The following is an 18,223-nucleotide window of genomic DNA, read 5'->3' on the forward strand; positions in this document are numbered from 1 at the left end:
TTTTTTTTTTTTTTTTTTTTTTTTTTTTTCTTTTTTTAAGATGGAGTCTCACACTGTTGTCAGGCTGCAGTACAGTGGCTCAATCTCGGCTTACTGCAACCTCCACCTCGTGGGTTTAGGTGATTCTCCTGCCTCAGCTTCCTGAGTAGCTGGGCCTACAGGTGCGCACCACCACGCCTGGCTAATATTTGTTTTTTGTTTGTTTGTTTGTTTTGTTTTTGAGACTGAGTCTTGCTCGCTTGCTTGCTCGCTCAGGCTAGAGTACAAGGCACGATCTCAGCTCACTGCAACCTCCGCCTCCCGGATTCAAGTGATTTTCCTGACTCAGCCTCCCGAGTAGCTGGGATTACAGGCGCCTGCCACCGTGCCTGGCTAATTTTGTATTTTTAGTAGAGATTAGTTTTCACCATCTTGGCCAGGCAGGTGTTGAACTCCTGACCTTGTGATCCACCTACCTAGGGCTCCAAAGTGCTGGGATTACAGATGTGAGCCACCGTGCCCAGCCATATCTTTTTTTTTTTTCTAACCCATTGTTTTCTTTTTCTTTTCTTTCCTTTTCTTTTCTTTTCTTTTCTTTTTTTTTTTTTTTTTTTTTTGTAGTAGGATGCTGGAGTTAGAATATTAGAATAACATGAAACATTAAATTTTGGCCAGGCGTGGTGGCTCATGACTGTAATCTCAGCACTTTGGGAGGCCGAGGTGGGTGGATCACCTGAGTTCAGGAGTTCAAGACCACCCTGACCAACATGGTGAAACTCCATCTCTACTAAAATACAAAAATTAGTCAGGCATGGTGGTGGGGACCTGTAATCCCAGCTACTCGGGAGGCTGAGGCACCAGAATCGCTTGAACTTGGGAGGCGGAGTTTGCAGTGAGTCAAGGTCATGCCAACCTAAGAGACAAAGTGACTCCGTCTCAAAAAACAAAACTTGAATTTTACTAAGGAAAATTAATCACAGGAACTCTGTTCAGATGAGATATATTCTTTTGTTATGCTTGAGGTAGTGGGATATAAGGAGTATTTGTTTAGAAACTTTTTTAAATTAAGTGGTGTTTTGGATAAAAGATCAATATTTTTTAAATATGACAATAAAATTGGAATACAGTAATAAAAGTAGTAATGCTTATTTTTAAACACATAAGCTAGAATTTATTTCTTGGGCATATCATTCTTGAATGTCGTTACGATGAAGACTATTTGAAATGTAAACTGTGTAGCTATCGGCTGGGCGCAGTAGCTCACACCTGTAATCCTAGCAATTTGGGAGACCAAGGAAGGTAGATCATTTGCGGTCAGCAGTTTGAGACCTGCCTGGCCAACATGGTGAAACCCCATCTCTACTAAAAATATAAATATTAGCTGGACAGTAGTGGCACGCACCTGTAATCCCAGGTACTCTGGAGGCTGAGGCAGGAGAATCACTTGAGCCTAGGAGGCAGAGGTTGCAGTGAGCCAAAATCACACCACTGTACCCTAGTCTGGGCAACAGAATGAGACCCTATCTCAAAAGAAAAACAAACAAAAAACTGTGTCACTCAGAACATTTTTTATTCTTATAGAAATTTCCTTCAGAGGCATTTACAAATCACAGAAAAAAGTAGAAATGTTTTAAACTTTATAGCAGTTATTGTTTAACTTATTTATTAATCTTGACCCCAAAAGATTTTTGGCTGTTGAAAAAAATTAAAGAAATACTAGAGAGGTAAGCGCCTTATAGATGCCTGGCAATGGTAACATAATTGGATTAGCCGTTTGAAAAAGGTGACCATTTTGAGTAAGGTGACCATTTTGAGTGAGATGATGTATATATAAAGGGTTGTAATTACTGTCGCCATTTTAAAGTCATAAAGTTGAACTTTGAACCTCCACAGTAAGCTTTCAGTGAGTATTTGATAGACTGGCCTTTACTTTCTGTAATGTGTCTGGGCTTAAATTTTGTGTTACACATATGTGTGTCTTCAGATGTAGTAGTTACATGTCTGCTCTGCCCCAACTAGACTGTGATATACCAACCAGTATGTTGTCTAACTCACAGTTGTGTCCCTAGTAACTGGCAAAGACCGGCAGATGTGTTTTATTTAACAGAGTTTTGTGGGAGAGAAAAGAGGTCATGGGGATTAATTACTATTGTAATAGCTTTAAAAATTTTTTTTTAAATTCCACACAGTTTTATTTACTTCATTCCTAAAATACCTAAATTCTGAATCTCAGTGTAACATGTTAACTGGACTTCATGGGCTTGTTGCTATGTAGAAACACAGAGTAATGTTTTTATTGATTGATTGATTTACTTATTTTTGAGACAGTGTCTCACTCTTGTCACCCAGACTGGAGTATAGTGGTGCAGTCTTGGCTCACTGCAATCTCTACCTCCTGGGTTCAAGTGATTCTCCTGCCTCAGCCTCCTGAGTAGCTGGGATTACAGGTGCCAGCCACCACACATGACACATTTTTTTGTATTTTTAGCAGAGACAGGGTTTCCCCATGTGGGCCAGGCTGGTCTCGAACACCAGACCTCAGGTGATCCACCCACTTCGGCCCCCCAAAGTGCTGGGATTACAGGCGTGAGCCACTGCACTGGCCAAAACAAAGAGTAATTTAAAGTTCTTGCTCAGTAGCTAGATTTTTACCAAAATATGTTTCTTGCTATTAACAGAGCCAAATTTTCTTTCCAATTTTTATAAATTTGTATATTATTTGTTGAAGTGAGCTAGGTAATGGGCGAAATCAAGGATACAGTAGATTATCTGAACTTTGGAAGTATACATCATTTTTCATGATTTTCAATGTTTTTTTTTTTTTTTTAATCCCTTTATTATAGTAACTGAAGAACTTACCCTAGTGTATATTTGATCTATCAGGTTAAGTTACTATTGGATGTTGATTTCAGTGTTCCAGTATACAGATTTGAATGGGTGATTGAAGTGACGTCTTGCCACCCTCATAAGTAACATTCTGGTTGTCATGGTTTCAGGCATGTTTATATATTTGGGTGGGTAATCATTTCACATCACTGATTTATAACCATGCAAATATTTTAACAAAATCCATCATAATATGCCAGTTTTTGATCATGCTTATTTGGAGTTAAGTTACTTAGAGCCTGAAATACTTAATTTGGAATAAACCAAATCCTAGACATTCTGACTTACTGTTTTAAAAATTATTTGAGTGACCAGGCACAGTGGTTCATGCCTGTAATCCCAGCACTTTGGGAGGCCGAGGCGGGTGGATCACGAGGTCAGGAGTTGAAGACCAACCTGGCCAAGATGCTGAAACCCTGTCTCTACTAAAAATACAAAAATTAGCCAGGTATGGTGGCACATGCCTGTAATCCCAGCTACTCTGGAGGCTGAGGCAGGAGAATTGCTTGAACCCAGGCGGCAGAGGTTTCAGTGAGCCAAGATTGCACCACTGCACTCCAGCCTGGGCGACAGAGCAAGATTCTATCTCAAAAAAATTATTTGAGCCTATAATCCCAGTACTGTGGGAGGCTAAGGTGGGTGGATCTCTTGAGGTCAGGAGTTCAAGACCAGCCTGGACAACATGGTGAAACCACATCTCTACTAAAATTACAAAAATTAGCTGGGCATGGTGGGATGCATCTGTAGTCCCCAGCTACTCAGGAGGCTGAGGCAGGAGAATTGCTTGAACCTGGGAGGTGGAGGTTGCAGTGAGCTGAGATCATGCCACTACACTTTAGCCTGCGCAACAGAATGAGACTCTGTCTAAAAATAAATAAATAAATAAATAAAATAAAAGTTAGGTGAGGTGGTTCATGCCTGTAATCCCAGCACTTTGGGAGGCTGAGGCAGGTGGAGATCGTGCCACTGCACTCCACCCTGGGCGACAGAGCAAGACTGTCTCAGGAAAAAAAAAATGATGAAAGCTTAATATTATGGCAAATTTGAGCTATAACAAGTACAATTAATTTAAAATGTCTTTAAATAGTTGTCTTTATTTGGCTAGTGCTACTTTCCTAACTACAAGAAGTGAAAATTGAGATAGGCCAGCTGTGAAAAAAGACCCCAGCTTTTCACCTGGCTGGGGGCGATTTTCACAGCTGGCCCATAAACAATTGTATGTTCATTTTAAACACAAAATTGTTTTATTCAGATTTGAACATCTTAATAAAAACTTACATATCTGTCATATGTATGCAAAATCTGTCCTATTTGAACAGAACAAAAATTATCAAAGCCAGTAAATCCTGATTATAAAGATAAAAGAGTATAAAGAGTATAAAGATAAAAGAGTAAACGAAGTCAACTATCTAAATTTTACTGAAGGGCTGGGCATGGTGGCTCATGCCTATAACCCCAGCAGAGGATTACCTGAGGCTAGGAGTTGATGACCAGCCTGAGCAACACAGTGAGACCCTAAAACCAACCAAACAAGAAAAGCTTAGCCAGTCTTGGTGGCACACCTGTAGTCCCAGCTACTCAGGAGACTGAGACAGGAGAGTCACTTGAGCTCAGGAGTTTAAGGCTGTAGTAAGCTGAGATCTCACCAGTATACTCCAGCCTGGGTGACAGAGTATTATGTTCTCTCAAATAAAATAAAGTGAAATTTACCAACTAAAGCTGGGCACAGAGGCACATGCCTATAATCCCAGGCACTTGGGAGGCTGAGGTGGGACAATCACTTGAGCCCAGGAGTTAAGGCTTTAGTGAGCTTTGATTTTGCCACTGGCAACAAAGTTAGGCAAATTTGTTAAAGTGGTAAAAGGTAGGTTGAGAATTAAGGTCTCTGAAATAATTTATTTGTTTGTTTTTCGAGACAGAGTCTTACTCTGTGACCCAGGCTGGAGTGCCATGGTGAGATCTGCCACTTCCACCTCCTGGGTTCAAGTGATTCTCCTGCCTCAGCCTCCTGAGTAGCTGGAATTACAGGCATGTGCCACCATGCCCAGCTAATTTTTGTATTTTTAGTAGAGACGGGTTCCACTATGTTGGTCAGGCCGGTCTCGAACTTCTGACCTTGTGATTCGCCCACCTTGGCCTCCCAAAGTGCATGGATTACAGGCATGAGCCACCCTGCCTGGCCAATCATTTATCTTTTGAGACAGCATATATTCATTTCAATCTTTGAAGCAAGTTTTATAACTACTTAAAAATTTCACCTTACAAGAGCCCCAGTTACCTCTTTAGAAATATAAGAAAATACATTCTGTTAAATGTATTTACTTTAGGGCCGGGCGCGGTGGCTCAAGCCTGTAATCCCAGCACTGTGGGAGGCTGAGGCGGGTGGATCACGAGGTCAAGAGATCGAGACCATCCTGGTCAACATGGTGAAACCCCGTCTCTACTAAAACTACAAAAAATTAGCTGGGCATGGTGGCACGTGCCTGTAATCCCAGCTACTCAGGAGGCTGAGGCAGGAGAATTGCCTGAACCCGGGAGGTGGAGGTTGTGGTGAGCCAAGATCGCGCCATTGCACTCCAGCCTGGGTAACAAGAGCGAAAACTCCTTTTAAAAAAAAAAAATATATATATATATATGCATATTTAAACTACATATTTTCATTTTTTAAGCATTGGATTTGTAGCCAACTTTCTGGGAGATAGTCTTTGTTAATAGCAATATAGGATATCAGTGTTCTTAAATTGGCTTATGAAAATAATACAGACTTTGTAAATGAAAATTCTTTAATTAATATCCATTGATTTACTTAAAAGAGCCACATTTTTAAAGTGATAGCGTTCTTTTGTTTTTTGTTTTTTGTTTTTTTGAGACGGAGTCTTGCTCTGCCACCCAGGCTGGACTGTACTGGCACGATCTCGGCTCACTGCAACCTCCACCTCCCAGGTTCAAGCGATTCTCCTGTCTCACCCTCCCAAGTAGCTGGGATTATAGGTGTCCACCACCACACTCAGCTAATTTTTGTATTTTTAGTAGAGATGAGGTTTCACCATGTTGGCCAGGCTGGTTTTGAACTCCTGACCTCAAGTGATCTGCCCACCTTGGCCTCCCAAAGTGCTAGGATTACGGGTGTGAGCACCTGCGCCCAGCCTCTTTTTAATTTTGCTATTAGAAGTGGTAGCCTTGTTTTTAGTTTTGCTATTAGTTGTCCTTGCAGTCACATTTTGCATTCTTTTTAGCATTTCTATCCTTGGCATTTTTGAGTTTCTAATGCTTTTTTGCTTGAGTGTTTTTCCCATTAAATGTTTTTGTTTAATTTATTCTTTTCAAGCTTTTCTTCTGTTTTCATAATGAATCTTTGTGAGATTCCTGTATTTTAGCCATTTCCAAAAGTGCCATTTTACTTACTTCACTGGGAGTATTTAAACGTTACAAACTACAAGCCTTAAGTAGCATCCTGACGTTTTAGATCTTGAAAGGGCCCTTAAGATCACTGTATAGAAGTGTACCATTGGAATATCTATATGTTGTATATATATATATATCGTTGGTAGTGTAGCGATGTCTGATTATCTCTGCCCATTAGGACAGGATTTAATTCAATCAGTATAATAATCACCAGTGTGATGAAGGATAAAACCGTTTGGAACAACATGGGATCTAAATAAGTTTTTTAAAATTTCACTCTGAAGGAAGTAGCGTTTTGGTTTTATTTTTCCCCTAAACAAAAGGTAGAAGTCAGGGAATTGTTATGGAGGATTCTTAACAATTTTACCAGTTTGGGAGGAAGCAGTGGTGAACATAGACAGCTTTTTATCTAGTTTTGTTTTGTCTGCTGTCAACTTTCTACAAATCAAAAAATTGGGTTGCCGAGGGCTGGGCAGCAAATACCAGTTACTTTAAATGTTTTACCATGATCTCTTTTTTTATAGGGAACTGACTCTCTTTTGGAGTAAACTGCAAAGAAGAATTGACCCTTCTTTAGATACTTTTTTGGAGCGCTGTCGTCAGTTTGGTGTCATAGCTAAAACACAGCAGCATTTATTTTGCCTCATTAGAGTTATACAAACTGAAGTGAGTACTTTTTGCCTTCTCTGCTTACTGTAGCTGGAGGAAAGATGAGTGGGAAGATAACTTCTCAGGAAATTCCTTGTAGATAAAGATAAGAAATAATGGGTTTTAATAAGATTAATGGAATTGACCACATCTGATTGTTTCTCCAGATTGACTTCCTAGAAATTGTTTTTCTTAATGGAAAGTAGTGATTTGAATTTATAGACTATCTCCCCTGGGGAAGGGAAGATTATGTTTCTTGGCTGGTACCTTAACTGCCCTGTATCTGCTTTTCTTAGAACAATGTTCTATATTTTTTATAGGCATGTTTACATGTTTGCTAATTAGCATAATAATTAAAAATGAAGAAAATATAATTGTTTTTATTATCTCCTTATGGGTAGAGTCGCACCTTTTCTAGGTTTTGGAGTAATAGAACAGTTCCAGAATCAGCTGTATACAAGTTGTGAACTTCTGTACAAACAAATAGGAAACAAGTTAGATATTTTTAGGAAATATGTGTTTCCTAAAATGCAGTGAAGTACCATATATAAAGCGTTGTTCTTTGGCCTGGTGCAGTGGCTAACACTTGAAATCCCAGTGTTTTGGGAGGCCGAGGTATAAGGATCACTTGAGGCCAGAAGTTCAAGACCAGCCTGGGCAACATAGTGAGAGGCCATTTCTATTTTAAAAAAAATTTTTTTAAATTATGTGGTAGCGCACCTAGCCATTCAGGAGGCTGAGGTGGGAGGCTCACTTTAGCCTGGGAGTTCAAAGTTACAGTCATCTGTGATCTTGCCACCGTACTCCAGCCTAGACAACAGAGAGAGACCCTGTCTCTTTAAAAATAAAAATTAAAAATATAAATAAAATGAAAAACGCTGTTCTTTGAGTTCAGTCATATAAGGGTTTGGGATGAGTCTTATGCTGTGCTCTACTGTGTTTTTAGCATCTGCTCACAACTGAGCTTTCCATATTGTTATCGGGGGAATACCCAGATCTTAGGTTCTTGGTCTCTCTAACCCCGAAGAATGGGGAAAGAAGACAGCCCTCACGGTGTTGCGTGAGGGGAAGCCAGAGCGAGAAATCCGTTCAGGTAGGAGCAGCTGAAGTTTTAACCCTTGAGTTATTCTCTCCCCATTCATATTCTTGTCCAATGAGAGGAGTTCTTTCAAACTTCCTCTGTCGTAATTGATCTTTGACTCTGATACCAGATTGGCTGCTTGTACCACCCTGAATTACAGAGCCCCCTCCTCCCAGAGCTTTTTGTGGAGAATTTGGGACCAAAGAGCCCCACCTGGCTTTCCTGCCCGGGGAAGATCAGTGAATTTTACCTGACCCTCAGCTCCCTGAGGCAGGGAGCCAGGAAATTCCTGCATATGAAACCCCTCCTCTAGCAGACCCTGAAGAGAAGTTTCTTTAACACAGCCCCTTCATATGCCCATATCTATTAATGGCTCATGGTTATGTTTTGTTGGTTAATTGAGAACAATCAAAGATTGTTTATACTAAAGTCAAGGCACAGTTTTGACTTTAATATATTCCCACTGTCCACCCCCATATGTAATCTTCCATATTTTATATTTTTATTTGAAATACATTGATCTAGTCTTCATTGAAGACAAAGGTAAAATAATTAATCAGAAACAAATTGATGGCCAAACAAGTTAGGTGATAATTTCTAATTACTGTGAATGAAGTTGTGTCTCCTGTCACATTAAGAACCTTTTAAAAGGCCAGGTGCCGTGGCTCATACTTGTAATCCCAGCACTTTGGGAGGCCAAGAGAGGTGGATCATTTGAGGTCGTAAGTTTGAGACCAGCCTGCCCAACATGGTGAAACCCTCGTCTCTACTAAAAATACAAACATTAGCCAGGTGTGGTGGCAGGTTCCTGTATCTGAGCTACTTGGGAGGCTGAGGCAGGAGAATCGCTTGAACCAAAGAGGTGGAGGCTGTAGTGAGCCGAGACTGCACCACTACACTCCAGCCTAGGCAGCAGAGTGAGACTTTGTCGTAAAAAACAAAGAAAAAAACATTTCAAGGTAACTATAGAGCTTGCCTGTTTAAACAATTGCTTTATAATTGGCCTTTAAAACATTTTGTTTTCTTTAAATCTTTAATAAAGGTGTTAATTTTCTATTGTTGAATGATGTTATCACAAACTTAATACCTAAAACAATGTCCATTTTTATCAGTTCAGTTTTGTATCAGAAATCCAACATAATGTGGCAGCGTTCTCTTTTAAGATTGTCACATTGGTTAAAATGTAGTTGACCAGGCTAAGTTCTACTCAGAGGCTCTGTGAAAAATCCACTTCAAAGCTCATTCTTACTGACAGATTTCAGTTCCTGTGGTTGTAGCACTGTTTCTGTTTTCTGGCTGACTGCCAGCCAGAGTCTGTTCTCAAGTCCTGAAAGCTATATTCCGTTGTTGCTTCTATTTTCTTTCTTTCTTTTCTTTTTTTTTTTGAGACAGAGTCTCACTCTGTCACCAGGCTGGAGTGCAGTGGCGCGATCTTGACTTACTGCAACCACCGCCTCCTGGGTTCAAGCAATTCTGCCTCAGCCTCCTGAGTAGATGGGACTACAAGCGTGCGGCACCACACCCAGCTAATTTTTGTATTTTTAGTAGAGACAGGGTTTCACCATGTTGGCCAGGATGATCTTGATCTCTTGACCTTGTGATCCACCCACCTCGGCCTCTCCCAAAGTACTGGGATTATAGGCGTGAGCCACTGTTGTCCGGCCTGTTGCCTGTATTTTCAAGCAGCAAGGGTGCAACAAATTGATGCTTGAAACCTGACATTCTCCATCTCTGACTTTAATTTTCGGTTTTTGGTTGAGGCAGGTCTCACTCTGTCACCCAGGCTGTAGTGCAGTGATGTGATAATAGCTCATTACAACATCAAACTCCTTGGCTCAAGCAATCTGCCTGCCTCAGCCTCCAGAGTAGCTGAGACTATAGGGGTATGCCTATAGTCTTTTTTTGGGGGGAGCAGGGGTAGATACAGGGTCATGTGTTGTTGCCCAGACTGGTTCTCAACTCCGGTCCCGAAGCAGTTCTCCCACCTCAACCTTCTAAAGTGCTGGGAATATAGGTGTAAGCTGTTGTACCTGCCTGCTTGAACCTGGGAAGCAGAGGTTACAATGAGCTGAGATCACGCCACTGTACTATAGCCTGGGCAACAGAGGGAGACTCAAAAAAAAAAAAAAAAAAAAAAAGCAAAGCTTAAATGACTTGGCTATATCCTGTGTGCGCTTGCAACAGTATGCCAAGTCACTCTTGATCCCTCACCTTCCTAGTTTAAGACCCACCAGTTTCTTCAAAATTCAACTCCACATTCCATCCTGATTCAAATGTATTCCCTATTCCTTTCAGTAACTTTTTGGGACCTCTGTTCAGAATATATAATGGTATTTCTGGTTACTTTTCTTTGAAAAGTGTTGTTAGGGCCGGGTGCGGTGGCTCACACCTGTAATCCCAGCACTTCGGGAGGCCAGGGAGGGCGGATCACGAGGTCAGGAGTTTAAGTCCGGCCTGACCAACATGGTGAAACCCATCTCTACTAATAATACAAAAATTAGCTGGGCATGGTGGCACGCACCTGTAATCCCAGCTACTCAGGAGGCTGAGGCAGGAGAATCACTTGAACCTGGGAGGCAGAGATTGCAGTGAGCTGAGATCGCGCCATTGCACTCCAGCTTGGGTGACAGGACAAGACTCTGTCTCAAAAAAAAAAGAAAAAAAGAAAAGTGTTGTCAGTGATTTTTCAGATGTTACCATCCCAACCAGATTAGACTGTTTAAGAAAGAATGGCCATTCTTTGCTGTTCACCTCACGCAGTCATCCAAAAGGAGTTAACTTGTTGAGAAACTGAATTATTTTAAAATTTAGCTGACTTTCCCCAAGTCCTGTCTGCTCTTACTTACAAATAATAAGCTTACGTCACATCATCCTAATAAATCAAGAGATCCATGGTCTAGTCCTGTGGAGCCACTAAAGCAATGTGGCCTGTTTACCTGGACTACATTCCAAATGAAAGAGGGAGACTTTTATATTTTTTAGGCCACTACTATTGTGGCATATCTGCCATTCACAACAGAATCACATCCTAACTTATTAGGCTAGGTGATGCCTCTCTTTCAAAAAGCCAGGGTCTCAGCTCTTCTGAAACGTAAGGAGTTCTCTCAATTGATTCTTCACAGTCAGTTACAGACTGAACTCTGTCTACCCTTTCCCCCATCTCACTATTGCACTTGACTAGTTTTAAGGAAAAAAAGTTGGAGTGTGAGTTTGCAAGGGATTCTATACTCACTCCCTTTCCACCTACCAGTCTATATCTCTTTTACTCTTCAGGCCAAATATCTTTTTTTTTTTTTTTTTTTTTTTTTTTTTTTGAGACAGTCTCACTCTGTTGCCCAGGCTGGTATGCAGGGGCATGATCTCAGCTCACTGTATCCTCCACTTCCCAGGTTCAAGGAATTCTCGTGCCTCAGCCTCCCGAGTACCTGGGACTTTAGGCCTGCATCACCATGCCTGGTTAATTTTTTGTATTTTTATTAGAGACGGGGTTTTGCCATGTTGGCCATGCTGGTCTTAAACTCCATACTTCAAGTGACCTGCCCACCTTGGCCTCCCAAAGTGCTGGGATTACAGGTGTGAGCCACCATGCCTGGCCTGAATGCTTTAAAGTCCTTCCTCCTCTGCCTACTAGCTGGTGACATTGGGCAACTTAACCTTCTGAGTGTTGGGGGTTTTTTGTCTATAAAATGAAGACAATGTGTGCAAAAAAGTGTCTTTCAAATAACTGCCTAGGATTGGGTTCTGTAAATCCATGACAGTGATTTCTTTATGTTCCCAGCATTTAGTATGAATGATGCCCATCACAGATTTATATGCCTGGCAGACTGTTTACAGATTTAAAGAATGGAATTTACTCAATTATTTTACATGCTATTTGAATATTTACAATGTGCCAGTATTGTGGTAATCACTTTGTATTACTTCATCTTTATAACCTTAGGAGGAAAATCCGATACTACCATTACTATTATCATTTTACCAGTAAGGAAACTGAATTTAGAGGTTGAGAATTTGTCACTTGTGAAGCTGGGGTCAAAGGCAGTCAGTCTCATTCTAAAATCTCTGCTCTGAGGCCACTACTATTGTGGGATATCTGCCATTCACAACAGAACCAGGACTTCATGTTAAGCCCCTTCGGCATGTCTTGTTTTTCTTTGCTCATGTCATTTTTGCATTTTAGCCTCTCAAAGAGTTATCTTGTATGTACTAAGCTTTTATTACATATGACCAGGTCTTCCTAATTTTTAACCTAGTTTCTGAGAACCTGCTGCCATAGCAAGATTTTCTGATTTCTGGTTTTTCCCCCTGGAAAGGTGAGATTCAGTACACCTGTGACTGTGACTATAAATTACTAAATTCTTTCAGGAGGAAATGGAAAGGATCATTTATTTTACCTTTGAAGTTTTGAAAAATTCAAGTGTTCATGATACAGAGAATTTCTTAAATTGAATTTAATCTTAGACTCACATTTATAATCTGTGTTTCCTGTTGCTGCCTTTTTAAACCCTGCCCCTCTACTCAATATCATTTTATTTTGAATCCACCAGTGACCTTATTTATCCTGAATTTCTTTGGATTAACATGCATTTATTGTTTATGCATTCAGCGTACAGATAAATTCCTTGGGAGTAAGGAGCTGCCTAATACACAGTGCCTAGTAAATGTACATTGTTCATGGTTGTAGTATCTAATTCAGTTCTTTGCATGTTGAGACAAGAAATAATGTAAATGTAACTTGCATGAAGAAACACTTAGGATAAAATTTAGGAACTCTCTAAAAGTTTTTAGAAGCTAAAATTCCTTATCTGTGAAAGTTATATAATCTTTCTGTATACAAAAAAATAATTTTTTTATCCTCTTTTACTTCCAGGCACAAGACGCTGGTCTTGGGGTGTCAATTTTACTGTGTGTCAGAGCTCTTCAACTCAGATCAAGTGAAGATGAGGAAATGAAGGCATCAGTTTGTAAAACAATTGCCTGTCTTTTACCAGAAGATTTAGAAGTTAGACGAGCCTGTCAGCTTACAGAATTCTTAATTGAACCCAGTTTGGATGGATTTAATATGTTAGAAGAACTATATTTGCAACCAGATCAAAAGTTTGATGAAGAAAATGCACCTGTTCCAAATTCTCTTCGATGTGAGCTCTTACTAGCTTTAAAAGCCCACTGGCCTTTTGATCCTGAATTTTGGGACTGGAAAACTTTAAAACGACATTGCCACCAACTCCTAGGACAAGAAGCTTCAGATTCTGATGATGATTTAAGTGGCTATGAAATGTCCATTAATGACACAGATGTTTTAGAGTCATTCCTCAGTGACTACGATGAGGGTAAAGAAGATAAACAATATAGAAGAAGAGATTTGACAGATCAGCATAAGGAGAAAAGAGACAAAAAACCCATTGGTTCCTCTGAAAGATATCAGAGGTGGCTTCAGTATAAGTTTTTCTGTTTGTTATGTAAGCGGGAATGTATAGAGGCTAGGATTCTTCATCATTCTAAGATGCATATGGAAGATGGAATTTACACCTGTCCAGTTTGTATTAAAAAATTTAAGAGAAAAGAAATGTTTGTTCCTCATGTGATGGAACATGTTAAAATGCCACCAAGCAGAAGGGACCGCTCTAAAAAGAAATTACTGTTGAAAGGCTCTCAAAAGGGTATTTGTCCCAAGAGCCCCTCTGCAATCTCAGAGCAAAATCATTCATTGAATGAACAAGCCAAAGGAGAGTCTCATGAATATGTCACATTCAGCAAATTAGAAGATTGCCACCTGCAAGACAGAGATTTGTATCCATGTCCTGGTACAGACTGTTCCCGTGTGTTTAAGCAGTTTAAATACTTAAGTGTGCATCTTAAAGCTGAACACCAAAATAATGATGAAAATGCCAAGCACTATTTGGATATGAAAAATAGAAGAGAGAAGTGTACTTACTGTCGACGACATTTTATGTCTGCTTTTCACCTTCGAGAGCACGAGCAAGTGCATTGTGGGCCTCAACCTTATATGTGTGTATCTATAGATTGCTATGCTAGGTTTGGATCAGTAAATGAACTACTTAACCATAAACAAAAGCATGACGATCTGCGTTATAAATGTGAATTAAATGGCTGTAATATTGTTTTCAGTGACTTGGGACAGCTTTACCACCATGAAGCACAACACTTTAGGGATGCATCTTACACATGCAACTTTCTTGGCTGTAAAAAGTTCTATTATTCCAAAATTGAATACCAGAATCACCTCTCAATGCATAATGTTGAAAATTCAAATGGTGGAGACATAAAGAAATCAGTGAAACTTGAGGAGTCTGCAACAGGGGAGAAGCAAGATTGTATTAATCAGCCCCATCTACTTGACCAAACTGATAAATCACATTTACCTGAAGATCTTTTCTGTGCAGAATCAGCTCATTCTCAAATCGATACAGAAACTGCAGAAAACCTGAAAGAAAACAGTGACAGTAATTCTAGTGATCAGTTAAGTCATAGCTCTTCAGCTTCAATGAATGAAGAGCTAATTGACACACTAGATCACTCTGAAACCATGCAGGATATATTGTTATCTAATGAGAAAGTCTTTGGGCCCTCCAGTTTAAAAGAAAAATGTTCCAATATGGCAGTTTGTTTTGATGGGACTAAGTTTACCTGTGGTTTTGATGGCTGTGGGTCCACATACAAAAATGCAAGAGGGATGCAGAAACATCTACGGAAGGTTCATCCATATCATTTAAAGCCCAAAAAGATAAAGACGAAAGATCTCTTTCCCTCTTTGGGTAATGAACATACTCAGACAACTGAAAAGTTGGATGCAGAACCTAAACCCAGTTCAGATACAAACAGTGACTCCCCAGATGAAGGTCTAGATCACAATATTCACATTAAATGTAAACGAGAACATCAAGGTTATTCTTCAGAATCCTCCATTTGTGCTTCTAAAAGGCCATGTACAGAGGATACCATGTTGGAACTTCTGTTACGCTTGAAACATTTAAGCTTGAAAAACTCAATAACACATGGATCTTTCTCAGGGTCATTGCAGGGGTACCCGTCCAGTGGTGCTAAGTCTCTTCAATCAGTTTCATCTATCTCAGACCTGAATTTTCAGAATCAAGATGAAAATATGCCAAGTCAGTACCTTGCACAGTTAGCGGCTAAGCCTTTTTTCTGTGAGCTTCAAGGATGCAAATACGAATTTGTGACCAGAGAGGCTCTGTTAATGCATTATCTTAAAAAGCATAATTATTCAAAAGAAAAAGTCCTGCAGTTAACCATGTTCCAACATCGGTATTCCCCATTTCAATGTCATATTTGCCAAAGGTCATTTACAAGAAAAACACACCTTAGGATTCATTATAAAAATAAACATCAAATTGGCAGTGACAGAGCAACTCACAAACTATTAGATAATGAAAAGTGTGATCATGAAGGCCCATGTTCAGTAGATAGGTTGAAAGGTGATTGTTCTGCAGAACTTGGAGGTGATCCCAGCAGTAACTCTGAGAAACCACACTGTCATTCTAAAAAGGATGAATGCAGTTCAGAAACAGATTTGGAATCATCTTGTGAAGAAACAGAAAGTAAAACATCTGACATTTCATCACCAATAGGCAGCCATAGAGAAGAACAAGAAGGAAGAGAAGGCAGAGGTAGCAGGCGAACTGTTGCTAAAGGAAATCTGTGTTATATTTTGAATAAATACCACAAACCATTCCATTGTATCCATAAAACTTGCAACTCCTCATTCACCAATCTAAAAGGCTTAATTCGCCATTACAGAACTGTACATCAGTACAACAAAGAACAGTTATGTTTAGAGAAAGACAAAGCAAGAACCAAAAGGGAACTTGTCAAATGTAAAAAGATATTTGCTTGCAAATATAAGGAATGTAATAAACGCTTCCTGTGTTCCAAAGCTCTTGCTAAGCACTGTAGTGACTCTCATAACCTAGACCACATTGAAGAGCCTAAAGTACTTTCCGAAGCTGAATCTGCAGCAAGGTTTTCTTGTAATCAGCCTCAGTGCCCTGCTGTTTTTTATACGTTCAGCAAGTTGAAGCACCACTTGATGGAACAGCATAATATTGAAGGGGAAATACATTCAGATTATGAAATTCATTGTGATCTTAATGGCTGTGGCCAGATTTTCACCCATCGCAGTAATTACTCACAACATGTATATTATCGACATAAAGACTATTACGATGATTTGTTTAGAAGCCAGAAAGTAGCAAATGAAAGACTACTAAGAAGTGAAAAGGTATGTCAAACAGCTCACACTCAGGGGCATGAACATCAGACTACCAGGAGATCATTTAATGCTAAAGCTAAAAAATGTGGCTTAATCAAAGAAAAGAAAGCTCCAATAAGTTTTAAAACCAGAGCTGAGGCCCTCCATATGTGTGTGGAGCACTCTGAGCACACACAGTACCCCTGCATGGTTCAAGGATGCTTATCTGTGGTGAAGTTGGAGAGCAGCATTGTGAGGCATTACAAACGCACTCATCAGATGAGTAGTGCCTATTTAGAGCAACAGATGGAAAACCTTGTTGTTTGCGTTAAGTATGGTACCAAAATTAAGGAGGAACCCCCTTCTGAAGCAGATCCCTGTATAAAGAAAGAAGAAAATGGAAGCTGTGAAACAGAGCACATGAAACATAGCCATTCCCCAGGCGACAGTGCACCCCTCCAGAACACTGATTCCTGTCATTCAAGTGAAAGGGAGGGAGGTCAGAAAGGGTGCATAGAAAGCAGCTCAGTATTTGATGCAGATACTTTGCTCTACAGGGGAACTCTGAAATGTAACCATAGTTCAGAAACCACTTCTCTGGAACAGTGTAATATAGTTCAGCCTCCTCCTCCTTGTAAAATAGAAAATTCCATACCTAATCCTAATGGGACTGAAAGTGGGACTTATTTCACAAGTTTCCAGCTGCCTTTACCAAGGATCAAAGAATCAGAAACTGGGCAGCATAGTTCAGGGCAGGAAAACACTGTAAAAAATCCAACCCACATCCCAAAAGAGAATTTTAGGAAACATTCACAGCCTCGGTCATTTGATTTGAAGACTTACAAACCTATGGGATTTGAATCTTCATTTCTGAAATTTATTCAGGAAAGTGAAGAGAAAGATGATGATTTTGATGATTGGGAGCCTTCAGAGCACTTAAGTAATTCTTCACAGCCCAGTAATGATTTAACAGGGAATGTTGTGGCAAATAATATGGTGAGTGACAATGAACCTGAAGTTGACATACCTCATTCTTCTAGTGACTCTACAATTCATGAGAATCTGACTGCAGTCCCACCTTTAATAGTAGCTGAAACAACAGTTCCTTCCTTGGAAAACTTGAGGGTCGTATTGGACAAAGCATTAACAGACTGTGGAGAGCTTGCCTTAAAACAGCTTCATTATCTTCGGCCAGTGGTTGTTCTTGAAAGATCTAAGTTTTCCACACCAATTTTAGACTTATTTCCAACAAAAAAGACAGATGAGCTTTGTGTAGGAAGTTCTTAAATAGCAATTTTGTTTTAGTAAGAGACTGGCTCCAACACTGCAACATGGGGACGATTGCCAACTCGAACAAAGGCTGAGAAGCAGCCACACCATTGTTTAGGTAGAATAGGCTGTGTATTTTACATGAATGTGTAATATCTACGTCAGCAGTATTGGCTGAGTCCATTAGCTCTCCAGTTGGTTTAATGATTGGGTTTTTTTTGTTTATTAAAAAAAGAAATGGAACTGTACTCTTGTTTGGTGCTAATTAATACATCAAAATATACTGGGGCTTCCTTTTTCAAATTAAGTGTGCATGATTGTATATGGAACAAATACTAAGGACCCAGGGTGGGAGGGCTAGGGAAAGGGATATGGAGTTCTTACTTGACTTGAATGTGCACCTGAGGGTGCTTTGTGTAATATATTGTACACTACAGCATCTTATATTTTTTGAGTTGAGTTTCAATAAATTACAATTTTTCACCCATTTGTTGTTTACTCATAATGAGTTTTCATGCCACATGTAAACTGAAATTGCACTTGTATTTTCTGGAATGTGCCACTTACATTTTACCCCAGTAATTTTTTTTTTTTATTCTTATTAACTAAACCATTCAGAACAAGGTGTTTTTGTTTGTTTTGAGACAGAGTTTTGCTCTTGTTGCAGAGGCTGGAGTGCAATGGCGTGATCTCTGCTCACTGCAACCTCTGTCTCCCGGATTCAA

At 39.8% G+C, this 18,223-nt stretch overlaps 1 protein-coding gene across 3 annotated transcripts in view; it reads left to right on the top strand.

Annotated features, from left to right (window-relative positions):
* The window catches only part of RLF (RLF zinc finger), a 79,019-nt gene extending 61,034 nt beyond the window's left edge, over positions 1 to 17,985 (top strand). For all 3 annotated transcript variants that reach the window (XM_032247075.1, XM_032247078.1, XM_032247077.1), the window contains 2 exons: positions 6,795 to 6,936; positions 12,870 to 17,985. In XM_032247075.1, coding sequence (XP_032102966.1) covers positions 6,795 to 6,936; positions 12,870 to 17,516 — 4,789 coding nt within the window. In that variant the 3' untranslated portion in view covers positions 17,517 to 17,985. The remainder of the gene's footprint in view (positions 1 to 6,794; positions 6,937 to 12,869) is intronic.
* The last annotated feature ends 238 nt before the right edge of the window (positions 17,986 to 18,223 follow it).

Source organism: Sapajus apella, unplaced genomic scaffold (assembly GCF_009761245.1).
Source record: "Sapajus apella isolate SASKATOON/1434 unplaced genomic scaffold, GSC_monkey_1.0 scaffold62, whole genome shotgun sequence".
In the NCBI taxonomy this organism is placed as follows: Eukaryota; Metazoa; Chordata; class Mammalia; order Primates; family Cebidae; genus Sapajus; species Sapajus apella.